The 18,228-nt window shown below is 38.8% G+C and overlaps 10 protein-coding genes across 10 annotated transcripts; 4 read left to right on the top strand and 6 right to left on the bottom strand.

The window, feature by feature from the left end:
* Window positions 1–21: 21 nt before the first annotated feature.
* On the bottom strand, window positions 22–738 carry SVS1 (Svs1p; the record flags this gene model as incomplete). Its single annotated transcript, XM_002497482.1, has 1 exon — window positions 22–738. One exon carries the CDS (start codon window positions 736–738, stop codon window positions 22–24), a length of 717 nt encoding a protein of 238 aa, XP_002497527.1.
* A 673-nt stretch (window positions 739–1,411) lies between these two features.
* On the bottom strand, window positions 1,412–2,230 carry ZYRO0F07590g (uncharacterized protein; the record flags this gene model as incomplete). Its single annotated transcript, XM_002497481.1, has 1 exon — window positions 1,412–2,230. The coding sequence occupies one exon, from the start codon at window positions 2,228–2,230 to the stop codon at window positions 1,412–1,414; it is 819 nt and encodes a 272-aa protein (XP_002497526.1).
* A 161-nt stretch (window positions 2,231–2,391) lies between these two features.
* BEM4 (Bem4p) lies at window positions 2,392–4,137 on the bottom strand (the record flags this gene model as incomplete). The annotated part of the gene is made up of 1 exon (XM_002497480.1): window positions 2,392–4,137. One exon carries the CDS (start codon window positions 4,135–4,137, stop codon window positions 2,392–2,394), a length of 1,746 nt encoding a protein of 581 aa, XP_002497525.1.
* Window positions 4,138–4,941: 804 nt separating this feature from the next.
* Window positions 4,942–5,910, top strand: ENV9 (Env9p; the record flags this gene model as incomplete). The annotated part of the gene is made up of 1 exon (XM_002497479.1): window positions 4,942–5,910. The coding sequence occupies one exon, from the start codon at window positions 4,942–4,944 to the stop codon at window positions 5,908–5,910; it is 969 nt and encodes a 322-aa protein (XP_002497524.1).
* A 256-nt stretch (window positions 5,911–6,166) lies between these two features.
* Window positions 6,167–9,466, top strand: CDC60 (leucine--tRNA ligase CDC60; the record flags this gene model as incomplete). Its single annotated transcript, XM_002497478.1, has 1 exon — window positions 6,167–9,466. One exon carries the CDS (start codon window positions 6,167–6,169, stop codon window positions 9,464–9,466), a length of 3,300 nt encoding a protein of 1,099 aa, XP_002497523.1.
* Window positions 9,467–9,764: 298 nt separating this feature from the next.
* Window positions 9,765–10,037, top strand: ZYRO0F07502g (uncharacterized protein; the record flags this gene model as incomplete). The annotated part of the gene is made up of 1 exon (XM_002497477.1): window positions 9,765–10,037. One exon carries the CDS (start codon window positions 9,765–9,767, stop codon window positions 10,035–10,037), a length of 273 nt encoding a protein of 90 aa, XP_002497522.1.
* A 213-nt stretch (window positions 10,038–10,250) lies between these two features.
* On the bottom strand, window positions 10,251–10,961 carry PET20 (Pet20p; the record flags this gene model as incomplete). Its single annotated transcript, XM_002497476.1, has 1 exon — window positions 10,251–10,961. One exon carries the CDS (start codon window positions 10,959–10,961, stop codon window positions 10,251–10,253), a length of 711 nt encoding a protein of 236 aa, XP_002497521.1.
* Window positions 10,962–12,027: 1,066 nt separating this feature from the next.
* AIM44 (Aim44p) lies at window positions 12,028–14,196 on the bottom strand (the record flags this gene model as incomplete). The annotated part of the gene is made up of 1 exon (XM_002497475.1): window positions 12,028–14,196. The coding sequence occupies one exon, from the start codon at window positions 14,194–14,196 to the stop codon at window positions 12,028–12,030; it is 2,169 nt and encodes a 722-aa protein (XP_002497520.1).
* Window positions 14,197–15,122: 926 nt separating this feature from the next.
* TGS1 (RNA methyltransferase) lies at window positions 15,123–15,998 on the top strand (the record flags this gene model as incomplete). Its single annotated transcript, XM_002497474.1, has 1 exon — window positions 15,123–15,998. One exon carries the CDS (start codon window positions 15,123–15,125, stop codon window positions 15,996–15,998), a length of 876 nt encoding a protein of 291 aa, XP_002497519.1.
* A 44-nt stretch (window positions 15,999–16,042) lies between these two features.
* On the bottom strand, window positions 16,043–18,007 carry KIP2 (Kip2p; the record flags this gene model as incomplete). Its single annotated transcript, XM_002497473.1, has 1 exon — window positions 16,043–18,007. The coding sequence occupies one exon, from the start codon at window positions 18,005–18,007 to the stop codon at window positions 16,043–16,045; it is 1,965 nt and encodes a 654-aa protein (XP_002497518.1).
* Between the last annotated feature and the right edge of the window lie 221 nt (window positions 18,008–18,228).

Raw genomic sequence — 18,228 nt, 5'->3', positions numbered from 1 at the left:
TATCGTATACCGTATCATAAATCAAGCTCCCAAAGTTGTAGTACCGTTAGCTACTAATGGTTGGTTGATCTGAGCTTGAGAATACTGAGATGGTAAAACAGATCCAGGAGTAACAGCAGATGACAATGGAGCAGAAGATGCACCTGCAGTTACAGTAACGGTAACGGAACCTTCAGTCACGGTAGCAGAGACAGTGACGATTTTAACGGATGGAGTACAAGCACCGGTAGATTCATCAGCAGCACTACTGGAGGAGGAAGAAGTTGGAGCTGCGGCGATTGAAGAAGCTCCTGGAGAATAAGTGGCTGCAGCTTGAACAGCTGATGGGGAAGCTGGAGAAGCTGGAGCACTAGAACCAGAGCTAGAACCAGCTGCAGAGGCAGAAGTCGCAGTTGGTTGAACAAAAGTGACCTCTCTGGTAGAAGTAATGGTAGATGTGATGGTAGAAGTTGTGTCTAAATCAGTGGTTTCGTAAACGGTAGTCATCTCAGTAGTCGTGGTAGTAACAGATGGAGAAGAAATAACAGTCGTTGGAGTGAACCACATGGTAGAGTACAAAGTGTTTGTAATATCAATGGTAGTAGTCAAATCGTTGTAAGTGGAAACACTTGTTGATGGTTGTACAGTGTAGGTTGGTGACAAAGTAACTGTAGTACATGGAACAGTGGCATTCACATACTCAGCAGTAGCATATGAGATGAAAAGGAAGAGTAAGTTAAAAGCAACTGGAAAAAACATTTTTTATAGATAAGTGTTGATAAAGTTTAAAATTTAAAGCTTCCTTTAAATGAATGAATCAATGAACGAATGAATGAGTGAATGAACGAATGAATGGACGAGACCAGATGATAAAGGCTCAGTAAACGATTGACTGTGATTGATCGTTAATCGGACTACCAAAGGAAAATTAGTTTAAAACGAATAAAGACTGAATTAATCGCTGATGCTTTTGGAACGAAGAAAAATTTCTAAGAAGAATGGCACAAAACAAAGTATGAAAGACTTGGACCTTGGGAAATTTCTGTCATCTTTATATATCCCACGAAATTCGATCAAATTCAAAATTAGGTACGTGCAGAGCACTTCCTGGGAATGAGCGGTTCCAATGACTTACAATGTTTTACATCGTGTTTGTCTGTCAACGCGAAATTCTCGAGGACCGGCGCGAAAAAACGAGATCAACCCTTCAACACTATTTCGCGATCAAGCTTCAAACAGAAGAAGGATGAATTTGGCATTTCTGAATCCACATTCCTAGAGCGTCTTGTCTACTCGGATGGGGCGAGATTTGGGACATCTTGAGATCTCAAGATCTCTTCGTTACTGCTCGCGCAGAACAATCGGACCCGGGATCTCCAAAAAGGAGCCTGGATCTCTTGACAATCGTACGTGTACATCGCCGTCTTGAAACTCAACCAAGGCTACCGTAAATCGCGTGGCTACTACCACGGTTTGTGTTGGCATTGACGTTGGTTTCAAGGTATTCTTCAAGGGATTCAGGTTCGAAATTCTCTAGGTTTTGAGAATTGACACAAGTTGTTGGTAGTTTGATAATATTGTCAACACAGAAATACTGGAAGAAGTTGAGGCCCACGGGACAAACAAACATTACTACAAACACCTGGAAATTTGGCCAATGATCGCACCATCCTAACAACAAATTGGCAAACCATGAGGCACCTTTTTCGTAATGTTCTAGCAATTCATAGATGATGAACTTCATAGCACTTATTCCACCAACAAATATTGATGATTGTTTCAAGAATGCACTAAACAATGGCCTTTTGGATTCTGTGCTCAACGATTTATTCTCAGAAGCTGAGGAAAAATAGTTCCCGCTTTCGATGTTCGTCACTTCTAGATGAACTAGAATAGATTGAATCAATACGAGTATCACCCACAGTATAGGAATTCCTATGGTTGTATCACATAACAAATTGAGGAAATACCAATCACACTGTCCATCATCATCCTGATTGTTATTATTTCCTGAAAACAGTATGACACCTCTCTGTTGCCAAATGCTTAACCCTAGATTTATAAAGTGAATCTCCAAAGCTCCGATAAGCTGTTTGCCAACATCATAGGCCCAAACTACCATCTTCCTCCTTGGGTGTTCTCGGTTCCTTTTTAGTAATAGCCCAGCTACTATGGCCATTCCCATAGCCAACTGGATAACAATGGAAGTGGGACCCAACAGCTGGCATTTATCTTGAGAGGTAACGCCCATTTTGAAAGATACTGAGGTCCCTTTCCCGTTCTTTACCAGATGTTTCTAATTTATGATTCCTTATCCTCCTTCTTTAAATTTAGGGTTCTCTTTCGCAAGTAAAGGGCAGTCCGTTGATGATGATGCGGAAGCTCGTAAGTTAAGTGAACTATAAACTATGGTTATAAGAGTTCTTTAGCCAATTTCTGAAGCCGTTCATCCTGTTCTGTACCATTGTTTTGGTCTAGTAATTTTAGTAACATGGTAGCAACGAATTTACCGTTGTTCACAGCACTCTGACTTGCTTGATCGTTTTTTTCTTTCAAGGGCTTGACGAATTCTAGTAACTGAGTTATCCATGGTTTCAAATCATCCTGTAATAGTTCTTGGTGAGACTCTAGGTTCTTCAATAAAATTCCAAAGGTTTTAGCCAGTTGGAAAATGTAGAAGATTGATATGTTTCCCTCACCAGATGCAACTTGGTCTTGGAATTTGCAAGCAGTTTGCCAAAGAGGTTCGGTAATAGTGGTTAGTGCAGTCTTGGAAGACACTAGCAGTTTATCCAACGCTAGACAGGAGATGACACTATCGCGCTCTCTAACTATGCCCAATAGTGGTGAACTTGGATCAGATAATGAATCGTGTACCGTGGAACTGGGTAAGACGGTAAACATTTTGTTTAGCAGTGCATCTAATAGTGGTGATAAATCTTTGAAAAAAGTTGATTGATCATGAGTTTTCTTCAAGACAAATGATAGTTCCCTGATGATGTCAGATTTCAATTCCATTGCACTGGAAACAGTCAATAATTTCTTGAAAAGCGCTAAAAATCCCTGCGCTTGCATGGGGTCGGTCAATTTAGATGCCGCTTGGATTAGTTCCTGGAACGAAATTTCTTTACTCACCTGTGAACCGTCTTTTGGTGAATCAATTGAATTCGTTAGCACAATGAAAATGGCACCGATCTTGTATCCATTGTTACTTTTATGAATATTTTCGTAACAAGTTTCACGTTCATTTTTGTTTGTATTTGATTCCTGAGCAGAGATATGGCCTACACAAGTCATCAATCTCCTCATGTGGATCAATTTATTTTCGAATTGCTTCGGCCATAACTCGTCTAGGGTTTGCAAAAGGTGAAGTTGAATAATAGAGACCAATAGATCACCAAAATCTAAGGAACTTTTCTTGGAGACCACAATTTCTAAGCATTGTGTAAAATTTGTCAGGATTTCCAACGCAGGATCATCCAAGGCATCTTCTTCCTGTTCATCTTGCTCATCTTCTTGGTTTTTTACCTCTTGAGACTGACTCCAGATCGCTTCTGCAAAGAATTGTAAGTCTTCGAGAGAAACATTTTGATCTATTTCAAGAAAATCTGACAGTAGTTCAGAACCTATCAAGGTCAATGACTCATCATCTTCACGATGTAACAAACTTAATAATGGTGATTGAATCTTGGAAAATCTGCGGACGTAGTCCTTATTGTCCAAACACATATTTTTAGCCATTGCCAAAGTCCTCAATTGCAATTCTTCATTGCCTTCTGTTTTCAAAGTAAGAATATGACCTACATAGCGATCCATAATTACTGGTTTTTCTTGAAAGAGTATCTTTCTATTGTCGTCGTTATCCACCAAACAGTTTGCAACACACCTTATTAAATCTGAGACAAATTTCCACCAAAACGGATCCAAATGCATATTACTGAAACATTTTACTAAAGACTCCTCCAACACTTCTAATAGACGTTTCAACAATCCGCTTGAGCCTGCAATGGCTCTATTATGTTCGGTCCTCAAGCAAACTGCAACTTGGTCTAAAACCGAGAGATATCTCTCCTGAAAATCTCCTTCTAAAGGAATAGCATCAATGCTATGTGCCTTGATGATGGGTTGTAAATCAAATAAAACCTTTTCGTAATCCATTGAATGGGTCTAATTGTCTCTTACATAGTGTTTCTATAGAATGAGTTGTACTTTTTCAATGACGTCCATCGCCCCATTTTAGAAAACGTAATGAAAAAAACATGTCAAATGGAAAAATTGAAGAATCTTTGACCCACTTTGCGATACGAAAGTACTAGATGGGGGGGGGGGGCATTGTGCTTGATTTGCATTATCTAAGAAGTTGAGAGATCATGCATTACCACAAAACAGTCTAACCGATCCTGTTCTCCTCATTATATTGTATTTTCGACGCTTTGCACTAGATTTCAAATTAATCTTGAGTACTATGTTCTAACTTAGCTCTGGCAAACCTGCTCTTTCTTTATCTTCCTTTTTCTCCGATATCTGAATATCCAAAAGGGTTTTGCCAAATGATCTACGCCAGTGACAATCATATTGCCTAAGGCGCTAGTCTTCGTCCATTTTAGGACACATTCCTTTTATGAGGCAACTTCAACCCTATGATTTACTCTGCATACAATACTATGAATTGTCACTGACTTCCCTTTTAATACGTATTGTGTGGTCTCATCGGGTGATGTATTACCCAATTGGGAGACTGCCACTTGTCACCATTTTTTCTCGGTAAACGGTCAAGAGACGGTAGAAAGAGGAAAGAGAAAAAAAAAAAAAAAAAAAAAAAAAAAAAAAAAAAAAAAGAGCTCTTCGAGTAGAAGATCTGACTAAGTAAAAGGAATCTGACCTTCTAAACCTACATAGAATAGGAGTCAAGCACCTTGTCTATCAAGGGAGGGAATAACTAATCATTATCATTCTTCGAAGATGTTTAATCCGGATTCCCTTCCCTACTACAATCCGGCTGAAGATCGTAAAGTGGCTGTCATCACAGGTGGTAACAGTGGTATAGGATGGTATACGGTATTACATCTTTACATGCATGGATTCGTGGTTTACATATGCGGCAGAAACTCTAATAGGGTTAACAAAGCTATCAAGGAACTAGAAATGGAAGCTGCAAACCGTATCTCTAAAAGAAGCAAGGATTCACAAGAAATTCACCTCGGTTCATTACATTACTTGCACAATGACTTATCGGATTTAAAATGTGTGGAAAGAGCCGCTTCCAAGATTTGTAAAAGGGAACAGAAATTAGACGTTTTAATAAATAATGCAGCTACAGTCGCACTCCCGTATGAACTCACTAAGGACAATTTCGAAATTCAACTTCAAACGAACTACATTGCCCATTTCCTACTGTCCCTTAGACTACTACCATTACTGCAAAGAGCACAGGGAAGATTAATTACTTTAACATCTGTGTGTCATCAGATAGAATTTCGTTACTGGGGGTTAAGTCAGGATTGGAATTACGGGCCAAATATGCTTTTTACATGGCTTCGGTATGCAATGGCCAAGACAGCATCGATCCAATTCACTAAGATGATGGCAATCAAGTACCCTGAAGTACTGTGCCTATCGATACATCCTGGTATGGTAATGAGCACACATATCTTTAGCTATTGGACTAGACTACCGATTGTGGGAATTTTCTTTTGGATGTTCTTCCAAATAGTAGGGTTTTTCTTTGGTGTTTCTAACGAACAGGGATCACTAGCTACTCTAAGATGTGCTTTATCACCGCATCTTAATACCGACAAGGATAACGGTAAGTATTTTACAACAGAAGGTGTAGAATCTAAGCCGAGCTATATCGCTAACAACCTAGATGACGCTGCTTCAACATGGATATGGACGGTGCATGCACTAAGGGATCGTGGGTTTGATATCTAGCATAACTACTGGGGACAAAGAAATTTATTTATATGTAAGCTTATGCCTATGCGATGTTCTGTATATTATATTTAATATTACTATGGGTTTTCTTGGTGAAATGAGCTCCTGACACTTTGAAAAATTTTTCAAGCGTTTAAGATCATCAGGAAAAGTGATCAATATACCAACATACACACCAAAGATACACTTTCAGGAGTGGCACAAGGTAAATTTTAAAAGATTAATCTGATCAGCTAGGCTGTTACTGTCAAATATGGCTACTACAGTTGAAGGTAAGGGGCTAGTCCTTGAGAATACTGCCCGTAGAGATGCTCTAATCGCTATTGAAAAAAAATATCAGCGTCAATGGACTGAAGAAGGTTTGTTCGAGCAAAATGCTCCTAGTTTAGAAGAGGTCCCATTAGGTATGGATTCTGATGAACTACATGCCAAATACCCTAAATTTTTATCATCCATGGCGTACCCATACATGAATGGTGTTTTGCACGCAGGCCATAGTTTTACTTTATCCAAGGTTGAGTATTCTATTGGTTTTGAAAGAATGAGGGGTAAGAGAGCTCTTTTCCCACTTGGTTTCCACTGTACTGGTATGCCTATCTTGGCAAGTGCTGACAAAATTAAGAGAGAAGTAGAATTATTTGGACCTGATTTCTCTAAAGTACCACCAGAAGTGGAGGAAGAACCACAAGAACAAAAGCAAGAACCACAGCAACAATCTGAGGATGTGACCAAGTTTAAGGCCAAGAAATCTAAGGTTGCTGCCAAGCAAGGCCGTGGTAAATATCAATTTGAAATTATGATGCAATTAGGTATCCCTAAGGAAGAAGTTAGTAAATTTTCCGATCCTCAACACTGGTTAACTTATTTCCCTCCTCTATGTCAAAGGGACTGTAACGCACTTGGTTCTCGTATTGATTGGAGACGTTCCTTTATCACAACTGATAAGAACCCATACTATGATGCATTTATCAGATGGCAAATGAATAGAATGAAGGAAGCAGGTAAGATCAAATTCGGTGAACGTTACACTATTTACTCCGTTAAAGATGGTCAAGCTTGTATGGATCACGATAGACAATCTGGTGAGGGTGTGACTCCTCAAGAATACATTGGTGTTAAGATTGAAGTTGTTGAATTTGCTGATGCCGCCAAACAAATTATAGAATCCAATGCTTCCATCGATAAAAGTAAGAAAGTTTACTTTGTTGCAGCTACATTGAGACCAGAAACCATGTACGGTCAAACATGTTGTTTCGTTTCACCAAAGATCACCTATGGTATTTTTGATGCTGGTGATTCTTACTACATTACCACTGAGCGTGCTTTCAAGAACATGTCTTACCAAAAATTGACCCCACAAAGAGGTGTTTATTCTCCTGTGGTTAACATCGATGGTAAGGCATTGATCGGTTCTAGAATTGAATCTGCGCTGTCAGTCTACAAGGACTTAAGAGTTTTGCCTATGGAAACTGTTCTCGCTAACAAAGGTACTGGTGTCGTTACTTGTGTTCCATCCAATTCTCCAGATGATTTCATGACTACCAAAGACTTGAAAAACAAGGCCGCATTTTACGGTATTGATGCTAGCTGGGTTAAAGATGAAATTCTACCAATCATCCACACCGATAAGTATGGTGACATTACCGCTGAGGCTGTTTGTAAGGAATGTAAGATTCACTCCCCAAGAGATACCAATTTGCTTGCAGAAGCTAAGAAGTTGGCATACAAGGAAGATTATTACTCTGGTACCATGATTCACGGTAAGTACAAGGGTATGAAGGTTTCTGACGCTAAGGCTAGAGTTAGGGATGATATTGTTGCCTCTGGCGATGCTTTCGTTTACAACGAACCAGAAGGTCCAGTCGTTTCTCGTTCTGGTGATGAATGTATCGTCTCTTTGGAAGATCAATGGTACGTGGACTACGGTGAAGAATCTTGGAAGAAGCAGACTCTTGAATGTTTAGAAAGTATGGAAGTTTTCGCACCAGAAGTTAAAAACGCCTTTGAAGGTTGTTTGGAATGGTTAAAGAACTGGGCTGTTTCTCGTACTTACGGTCTAGGTAGTAAGTTGCCATGGGATCCTCAATACTTGGTCGAATCTTTATCTGATTCTACCATTTACCAAGCTTTCTACACCATTGCTCATTTGTTGTTCAAGGATTTCTACGGTAACGACGTTGGTGTTTTGGGTATCAAGGCTGAACAAATGACTGATGAAGTTTTTGATTATGTTTTCCACCACAGCGACAGGGCACCTGAATCTGGAATTCCATTGAAGTCTTTGCAAATCTTGAGAAGAGAATTTGAATACTTCTACCCATTAGATGTTTCCATCAGTGGTAAAGATTTGATCACTAACCACTTGACTTTCTTCATCTACACAAACGTTGCCCTTTTCCCTAGAAAATTCTGGCCAAGAGGTGTGAGAGCCAATGGTCACTTGATGTTAAACAATGCCAAGATGTCTAAGTCCACTGGTAACTTTATGACTTTGGAACAAATCGTTGAAAAATTCGGTGCTGATGCTTCTCGTATTGCCCTAGGTGATGCTGGTGATACTATGGAGGACGCCAACTTTGATGAATCTAATGCAAATGCAGCTATTTTGAGATTGTTCAATTTGAAAGAATGGGCTGAAGAAACAGTTAAGAGCGCCGACCAATTCAGAACTGGTCCATCTGATGAAATCTTTGATGTGGCCTTTGAAAACGAAATGAATGCTTTAGTTGAAGAAACTTACAGACAATACGAATTGACCAACTACAAGAATGCTTTGAAATTCGGTCTATTTGATTTCCAAGCCGCTAGAGATTACTATCGTGAATCTTGTGAAACAATGCACAAGGATCTAGTTCTTCGTTACATTGAAGTTCAATCTTTATTGTTGGCACCAATTGCTCCTCACTTCTGTGAATACATTTACCGTGAAGTTTTGGGTAAACAGGGCAGTGTGCAAACTGCTAAATTCCCTCGTGCCACCAAACCAGTGGATCAAGGAGCTCTTTCTGCTCTAGAATACGTTAGATCTCTACAGAGAGGTATCAGAGAAGCTGAAGGTCAAGCTTTGAAGAAGAAGAAGGGTGGTAAGCAGCAAAGTATCGACCCATCCAAGCCAGTGAAATTGATCCTATTGGTTTCAGAATCTTTCCCTGAATGGCAATCTCACTGCGTGGAAATTGTCCGTGAATTGTTTGCTCAACAATCTTTGGACGATAACAAGAAGATTAGAGAAAGAGTTGAGCCTAAAGAAATGAAACGTGCAATGCCATTCATCTCTTTGTTGAAGCAACGTTTGACTACTGAACCTCATGAAGTGGTCTTTAACAGAGAATTACTCTTTAACGAAACGGAAACTATCAAATCCACCAAGGATGTCTTACAAAAGGCCCCTCAATCTCTAAGAGTGGAAGAAATCGTTGCTATCCAATTCCCATACGAATCCAAGGTCGGTACAAACATCTTTAATGGTCAAGAAACTGCTTTGCCTAACGCTGCTAAGGCTGTTGAAGGAGCAATTCCAGGTAGCCCAGGTATTTTATTCGAGAATTTGTAAAAAACTGCTTTATAGAGTAACTATGGGTGATATATATATGTGAATGTATATGTTTACGTTACAATATCGTGACTATCGTGACAATTTTAGTCGTTTAAGTGAATAAGATTTATCAGACGATCTTACGATATGCAAGGAAAGAAATCAAGTTGATAACAGGGAAAGCAACACGCCTGAGGTAGATTGTCTTAGCGAGTATAAATATGGGTATTGTATCTTTAAACCCTTTCACAGTTCGGCTGCAATTGTAACGTCCCATTGCAGCCTGTTAATTAAATTTACATAAGTAACACCCATTATGCATGATGCTGTAGCCGTAGAATTGGTACATGAAGATATGGATCAAATCCTTGCCGATAATTTTACAGAACAGGAGCAATTCGTCCTTTGGGCTAGAGATCAAGACTATGATTTAGATACTTGCCTCGAACTTTGTGACGTTGTGCAATTTTTTAATGAAGATGTAAGTGAGAGAGAGGCAGAAGAGAGCTGGGGCATGGCGGCAGCAGAAGGTGATTTTGCTAAGCTTCGAGATTTAGAGGATAAGCAAGAATTCGGACTGGCCCTATGACACCATCCAGGTCGCATGAGGCTGGTCCGAACATAAAGAATTCATACAATCATAAATAAAATAATAATTCCTAGTGTAATGATATCGTTGAAATTATTATTATTTAAAATACACATCGTGAAGAATCCACCCGGTCATTAAAACAAATTTAAAAACACGATTTTACCGTCCGTCCCTCTTTATGATATTTTTTAACTTTTTGGTCGTCCCCCTCTAGTCTTCCTGATTCAATTTTTTCCTTAGTTGAAGGAGAGATACAATTGGTTTCTTACGACCTTTACTTCTGTTGAGTAATTTGTCCTTCTCTTGGGTGTAAATCTCTTCCTTTAGTTTTTTCAGTGAATTCTTTTCGGCTTCTTTATCAACGTTAAATGGTGCTGGAGCATTGAATGGTTTCAATTTCCTTTGTACTTCCATAGGAACATAGTCCCATTCTGGATAAATTTCCTGTCCCGTTGCTGAACTTGTCCATAATGATTGTTCTCCTAATTCCTCTAATTTCATCGCGAATTCGTAAAGTCTTGCACCATTATTAGCATTACCACCATCTTGACTCGTTTTCAACTCGTCAGGATTCAAGAAAAGTGGTCTATAACCAGAATAAAGAATCTTTGAACTCATATCGCGTGGTCTCAGGTAATTCGTGGATGGCACACGAGGGAGCCATGAATAATCGTATTTTTTGGGTTTTCCGGACTGTGAATCCATTTCTGGTTTCTTCTGTATGTGCTGTGTTCTGTACTCATCATCTTCTACTTTGTAAAAGGACTTCTTATTCTTTCTCTTTGATTGTTTTAGTTGTTCCTTCTGTAGGAGGGATTGATTATTGAGAAACGTAAAACTTGATTGACATCGACGAGCACCGTTCCATGTATGCTGATTTCTAGCTAAACCCCTAGCTAATGGTGATACTTGTCTAAACATGCTGAACTATAACGATCAATAAAGCCAGTTGAAGTGGATGCTAAACTGAAAAATCTCTATAGGCTAGACTCTGTAAGCTGGAAAAAGAGTCAGGCGAAAAAAAAATATAAATATCGTATGAATATAAATGCACTGGATATCTAACAATCAAACTAAAGCTTTGGGTTAATCGCACATCAAATTATAAGTTCTTGTTGTGAGGGTGTAGGTTTAGCATTGTTCTTATAAAGCTCGAGTTGTGGTAACTACAAGTCTTCACTTCCGCTCGTGTATAGTGATGATTATAAACTATAATTTAAACTAGAACTATTGGAATATCAGTGTACATGGAAGCTATTGGATCTTCTGGATTTAGATGCTAGTAGCTCTCTAAAATTTTAGCTCCATTTTCGATCTTTTTCCAAGGATTTCTGGCGACTGAAGCTCCAGATATGGACCAAAGATAAGATGGAATCCGAATTCTTAAATTGATAGCCTTACCAACCGGTACCTAAGGATTTGAGCGATGATATAGCTCTACTTTAACTGCAGATAATTGGGAGGACTCCTGATTTCCTTGAGTGAGATATCGAACTTCCGCGGAGTGGTCTCAAATCATCCAAAACTTAATGGAACACCATCTGCCAGATTCGATCGGTTTTTGAAGTCGTAACAAACTTGTGGATGAGTCCGACATTTTACACTCGATATGAACTGGTTTTGATCTCAGATTTCGTATTTCAGATTTCAATAACGTATATGCCTTTGAGAAAAGTTGTATTCTTCTAATGCCTTGAATTCAAAGTCCGGAAACAGGTGTGAGACATTGACACAGGCTCATACTACTCTGGGTTTTAAACTATTGTCTATTGTTTCTCTTGTGTACTTTCAGTTGTTTTTATGTTTTGTTCTTGTATCTAAGAGATTAGTTTCCGACACTTGGAGGATTTCAAGCACTAATGAAAGAGAAACAAAATTCGATAAACATATACAAATAAGTCAACATATCATCTTACACTATCTAACTCATATTAATAATCCCAATCCTTTAATTTAAATACTTGTTATACTTGCCATAATATAAATGCTATACTTTCATACCAATTGGTAATGTCAATGATCTTCTAACGTCTCTAGAGTTTAATGAGATTAAACTATGCTGAGTAGGACCTCTCTTGAGGTAAGGCGTTTGTACATTGACTCTAATTGAACCCGTTTTACTATCACGGGGACTCCATAATTCAGAAGCTGCGACTTCATCTTCTTCATCAATAGTATTGAACTCAGCGGGATCTTTGCCAGCAGTAGATTCGTCGTCGTAATCCTTTAATAATGATTCCATAATATCCAAATATGATGGAGAAAGTGAATTTGAAGATTCATAATGTGAAAATTGTAATCTCAATTTAATACGTCTTGCAATCACACATCTAAAGTAGTGATTGATGTTACTTCTCAATTCTTCAATCTCATTGTTAAAGCTGACAGAATCCGTAGTTTCATCAATATCTTCCCCATCATCAATTGATTTAGATTCAACCGCTGGTTCCACAGTTGGTTCCACAGATGGGACAACGGATTCCGTATAAGATACGGCATCTGAAGATGCAGCGGTAGAAGATGTGTTAGTAGAAGATGTACGTTTACTTGAGATGAAGGATCCCATTTCAGCATCTTCGTATGCGTCGGTGTAATCACCGGTGGAATAATATTTTTCGAAGTCACTATCGTAGTTGCTTCCATTGCCTTCAGAAGACACACTATGCACTGGACTCAAAGAATAGTCAGAACTTGGTCTAATCATAAATTGACTATCATGTTCTTTGTCTTCATCTTCTTCTTTAATTGAGTACTGATGCATTGACAATGGTATCACTTTGTTTTTGACCACGATAGAACGTTGTCTGACCAACGAGTTCAAGGATTTGGAAGCAGTGGATCTCACTAATCCTGATCTATTCTCAGACCCGTTAGCTGAACCAGGAGAAGCAGTTGTAGCGTCTTCATATACAAAGCTTTCAGAAGGAGCAACCGTTGCTGAAGGTACAGCTGGAATTGGAGTTCTAATCACAGAAGCCGCTCTTCTAATGGATGAAGGTGTACGTCTTAGAGAAGTGGTTGGATTACGAACGATTCGACTGCCAGGTGGGGTCACAAATGCATCTGAACTACTAGTATCAGGATGTGGCGTATGAAGAGAACCAGCGGTGGCACATTTCTCAGGAGTTTCCAATAAGGGTCGTAGTGATCTTTGGGACATTGATCTTTTTAAATTACTCACGTAACCATTTGTACGCTTCAAGTGTGAAGTCAATTCTTTCTTGCTAGAAGCCCTTGTCACATTTACTTGAGGTTTGCGAGCAACTTTAGGAGCAGCAGTTGAAGATGTAGACCTCCTATAAGAAGCTTGACGCTTACTGTTTTTACCTCTGAGTGCAAGTTTAATCTTTCGCAGGGTTTTCTTAATCCTTGATCCCAATAAGTGAAAATACTTCAAAAGACCACCTTTACATCTAATGGAAGGTGATCTTTTCAGTTGAGATCTCCTTTTAGATTGCCTGATTCTGGCAGAAGATGATGAAGGATTACGCACACTGGGACTCAACAGAGAGCTTCTAGATGTGTTTGACGAAGGTGTGCGTGCTAATGTAGCAACACCAGGCTTGTCAGTTGTGCTTCCAGGTCTCAAAGAATTGGAAGATGCAATATCAAAGGAAAAATTATCCGCTGTCGGTATAGATTGTACATTAAGGGACATTGAGGTAAAACCATTATCCTCAGGAATAACTTCCATGGGTTCCGTGGATTTTTGAGATGATTGATTGTGTTCATCCTTAGGAACTGTCAATTCTGACATTTTACCGCCCTCACTAGATTCATTACTTTTGGGACTACTTGGATAGGAATACATTTTATTAGGCAAAGGTGTAGTATTATCAGAAATGTTGGCAAATGAATAGTACCCATTGGAAGAATTACCAGAATTCGTATTTGTATTAGATCCACTGGTATAATCTGAATTTATATTGGAAAGAGCGTCTTCATCAGTCGAAATTGGTTTTTGATGCGGAGGTGGATGTGGATGTGCTTGTGCTTGTTGACTCTTTGCAATGTTATCATTGAGCAGATGATGGTTATTCATATGATATTCATCTAGAGGGTTCTGTGGCATATTTTCAACAGATGGGAATTTAAATCCCATCTGCCTGCCGTTGAACGACTTTGTCATCGTTCTAGTCGGTGCTCTGATAATCATCCTAGGTTGAATGCAATCTTATTACGATAAATGCAAAGGTCTTCAATGGGTCCCTTCCGCGTACCGTTCGTCAAGAGAAGTTGGTTCTTTCCATTGAACTATTGTATATATATTATTCAATCATTAGGCAACATGATCATATCCAATTTGGAACCAGGCCAGCATACGAATACCGATCTGGAGGAATCAAATCAAACTATTTAGCGTAATTTCAGCCATTTCCACTTTATCAAATCATAGCTTGCTTCAATTCATTGCAGTCTTTAATTGAGATGGCTTGTCGTTAGCTGAACCAGCCATTTGATATTAGTACTTACACCCCAACACCACAGCATTAGTGGTGCCAGGTTAGCGTCAGTAAAACATTACCAGCCTAAAATGAAATTATTATCCAACTTTAAATCTTAAGCTTGGCGTATTCTAGATTATACTATACAATTAACCTTCTGTAAGATTTTTAGGAATTTCTTTTAGGTATTTCTTTTAGGTATTTCTTTTAGGTATTTCCTCGAGATTTCCGGCATCTCGTCATCATTAGGACTGGCGCTATGAACCATTCAACGCATTGAAAGACAGCAGCTAGGGAATGGTGGACCATGAGCGTTCCTGTGAAATTCCTTCGAGCAGTTTAGCGAGCCGTTCAATTTGGAGTCGTCTCCAGTTCCTTGTAAAAAAAAAAAAGTGGTAGATATTTTAGAAAACCAACTAGACCTAGAGAAACCTCCAAAAATAAGTAGAAAATCCTCTTGGAGATTCTCAGGCTAGTAGGAAAACACAGATCCTGATAAAGTGGGATTCAACAAGTTGAGTACGAAATCTTATCACATGATCATGATTTTTTCTCCAAATATGTTCATCTCATCTCATCTCATCTCATCTAGTCACAAAATACCAATCTTGAATACATAGACAATATTCACAACGTCATGGCCTCCGATGTATCTCATTTCCTCCATATCACTCGCAAGAGGTATCGTAAACAACATCAAAGACTAAAAGAACTGTATCATGAGAATAGCTTCTTGGTGAAACCCGATCAAGTAATAAAAAATCGCCCATTGATTAAATATTGGAGAAAAAAGAAGAGTTTATTCTCAAAATTTGACGAAAGACCAATCTTTCTAACTGATGAATTGTGGTATAGTGTTACCCCTGAAAATATTGCGAAATTCGTTGCGAAATTCGTTAAAGCATCTCTGCCGAATGCTACCAAGGTACTTGATGTCTTCTGTGGTGCTGGAGGCAATACAATCCAGTTAGCATTAGAATTTGAAAAGGTGTATGGGGTGGATTTTTCACTTGATCACCTTTACTGTACTTATAAAAATGCTGAATCATACAATGTAAACGATCACATATGGTTGAAATACGGAGCTTGGGAAAAATTAGCCGAGAAAGGTAGATTTGCTAAAATTGGCATCGATTTTGCCTTTGGATCTCCTCCTTGGGGTGGTCCACAATATTTACAAGAGAAATCTTATGATTTAGAAACGTCTCTAAAACCGATGGGGATTACCCAACTATTACGATCAATGATATCCGTTACTCCCAATGTAATGCTATTCTTACCGCGAAATTCCAATTTAGAACAGATTAGTCAAGCGACAATGCAAGTATTAGGACCTCAAGGGCATTGCAGAATTGTCTACGTAAAGGATAATGGATTTGCAAAGGGTATCTTGTGTATGTGGGGACCGTCTCTAGTCAATGCCGGCCAAGAAAATGAAGAAACTTTCGAAAATATTGATCCACCTCCACCACCACCTTCCAAGGACACTGTTAATTACAATCTGGACGGGTAAAAAGCATCTTTTTTAAAAAACAAACAAACATTCATCTATAAAAATCAATAAAATTCCTCCTTGGGGCTAACGTTAAGTTCATCTCCGTTAATTGGTTTCAGTGCTCTCTCACGCAACCTCAGTGCACTCTGTAATGCTTCAATCATTCTATCCTTACGTTCCAAACTTTTACGAAGTTCAACTAATACTTCACTATCAGCTGTACTCGTTGCGCTTGTAAGACTCATTTCAGATAATTGTGGAGCTTGGATCTGTCTTTCTGTTTCGGCTAACTTTTCTTCTAAAGTTCTAGTATATTCTTTGTACTGCCTTAGCTGTGATTCCATGCCTTGAAATTTAGTCTCTAATAAAGTTCCCACTTCCACGGGTAAAATGTCCACAATCTCAGCTATTTCAGAATCTTGTAAATCAGTAGTATCTTTATCTAACAATTTCTCACAATGTTCCAATTTATATTTTAGAAACTTATTCTCAGTTTCCACAAGATTTGTACTGGGATCTGAGCTACCTCTGCTACTAGCACCGCCGCCAACACCATTGCTACTAACCGACGGTAGCGATCTTGTATCGTCTCTCAATTTGCCTATTAAAAGCTGTTGTTCCTCTAATTGTCTAGTCAAACTCATGATGGTTTTATCCTTCTCCTCAACGATACCGTTACTACCACTCATAGAGGGCAATAATGGTTTCCGAAAAATATGTAAGGATACATTTTTAGCCCTAGAGGCAAACCTTAGCGTGTTTAATGTCTCACTCGATGCATCCGGTCTTGTATCAATGGTACAGATAGTAGTAACGACACCGTTGCCGCTAAGCGCTGGCTGTAGGATACGAGTCAATTTTGAATCTCGATACGGTATGTGGCCAGTCACGGGGCTGCTACTACCACCATTTCTATGTGAAGTAGATTCGGCACTTAATTTCGAGATTACAGTGCCCAGTGCCAGTAAAGATTTGTTTATAAATGCACCTTCTTTCCTTCTCTCGTTGTGTGTTACTGCTTTTTCAGATCCTGCCAAATCACACAGAGATAATGTACTTGAGACAGACGTACCTTCTTTCAAATCCGTCTTTGTCAATCTAATCATAACGATGGCATGAGATCTGGAACTTCTAGTATTATACGTAGTCTCCCCCGTCTTCCTACTCTTATCACCTATTCGAATCCACTTCAACAACTCGTCACTTGATTCACACCTTCTTTCAGTGAGACCAACAATCTTAACGCCATACTTAGAGTCCTCTCTCAATTTTAATTCTACGGGGGTTTTTGAACTTCTGGTCCCCATATGTGCAAACATCCGTGAACTGGTAGCCGCAGTAGGTTTCAATTCGTTTTCACAATCCAACAAATCATAAATCTTTTCATTATAAATCTCCAAATATGATACTGCTATCTCAAATCTACTGTCACCTTGTAAGCTTTCCTCCATTACTCTACTGTAAAGATATGCCACTGATAACGGTATTAATCCTAATGTTTCCTCCGTACCTGCCATAGTAAATGTCTTACCTGAACCTGTCATACCATATGCAAACACTGTGGCATTTAAACCCTCAAATACTCTATCAATCATTGGTTTACTCGTCTGTGCATAAACTTCCACATTATTACATGCGGTCTTGAAAACATGATCGTATTTAAATTCCCCATAGTCTGCATGTTGCATCGTGTGTTCATCCCTCACAAACCATGGATCCAGTTCACGACCGCCATTCGGTTTTAATCTTATAACCACAGATATTATACCGCTGTAAGGTTCTTGCTTACGAGGTGAACCAAAACTATCTTGTCTTTTAATGCCACCATAATTTGGTGGTGGTAGTAACTGATCTGATGAAGATGAAACCGATCTAATTGGTGAACTGCTTCTACTGCTCGAGGCTGATAGTGAACCAGATCTAATCCTACCCTTTCTCAAATTCGAAAATGACAAAGAAGATCGTGCAGAAGGTGACTGAGACCTATATGAATTTCTTCTCATCATGGGAGTACCTTTTTGAATCATCCAGATTCAAAAGAAAAGAATAGTAATAGATTCCTTTACCAATGGTTTAGTTGTTTTTGATTACCACTCACCATTATTTCCCAACGTTTTAAGTTAAGTAAAACCAAACCGATGTAAAGGTAAACAATGCGACAATAATAAGTAATACGTAATATATGAAAATGATTATAAGCGAGCAAACTCGAAAGATCTTATTTAATAGTAACGATAATTATAATAAA

The sequence above is a fragment of the Zygosaccharomyces rouxii genome (assembly GCF_000026365.1).
Source record: "Zygosaccharomyces rouxii strain CBS732 chromosome F complete sequence".
NCBI classification, from domain to species: domain Eukaryota; kingdom Fungi; phylum Ascomycota; class Saccharomycetes; order Saccharomycetales; family Saccharomycetaceae; genus Zygosaccharomyces; species Zygosaccharomyces rouxii.
The sequence above is the reverse complement of the archived record's forward strand: the minus strand, read 5'-3'. Positions and strand labels throughout refer to the sequence as shown.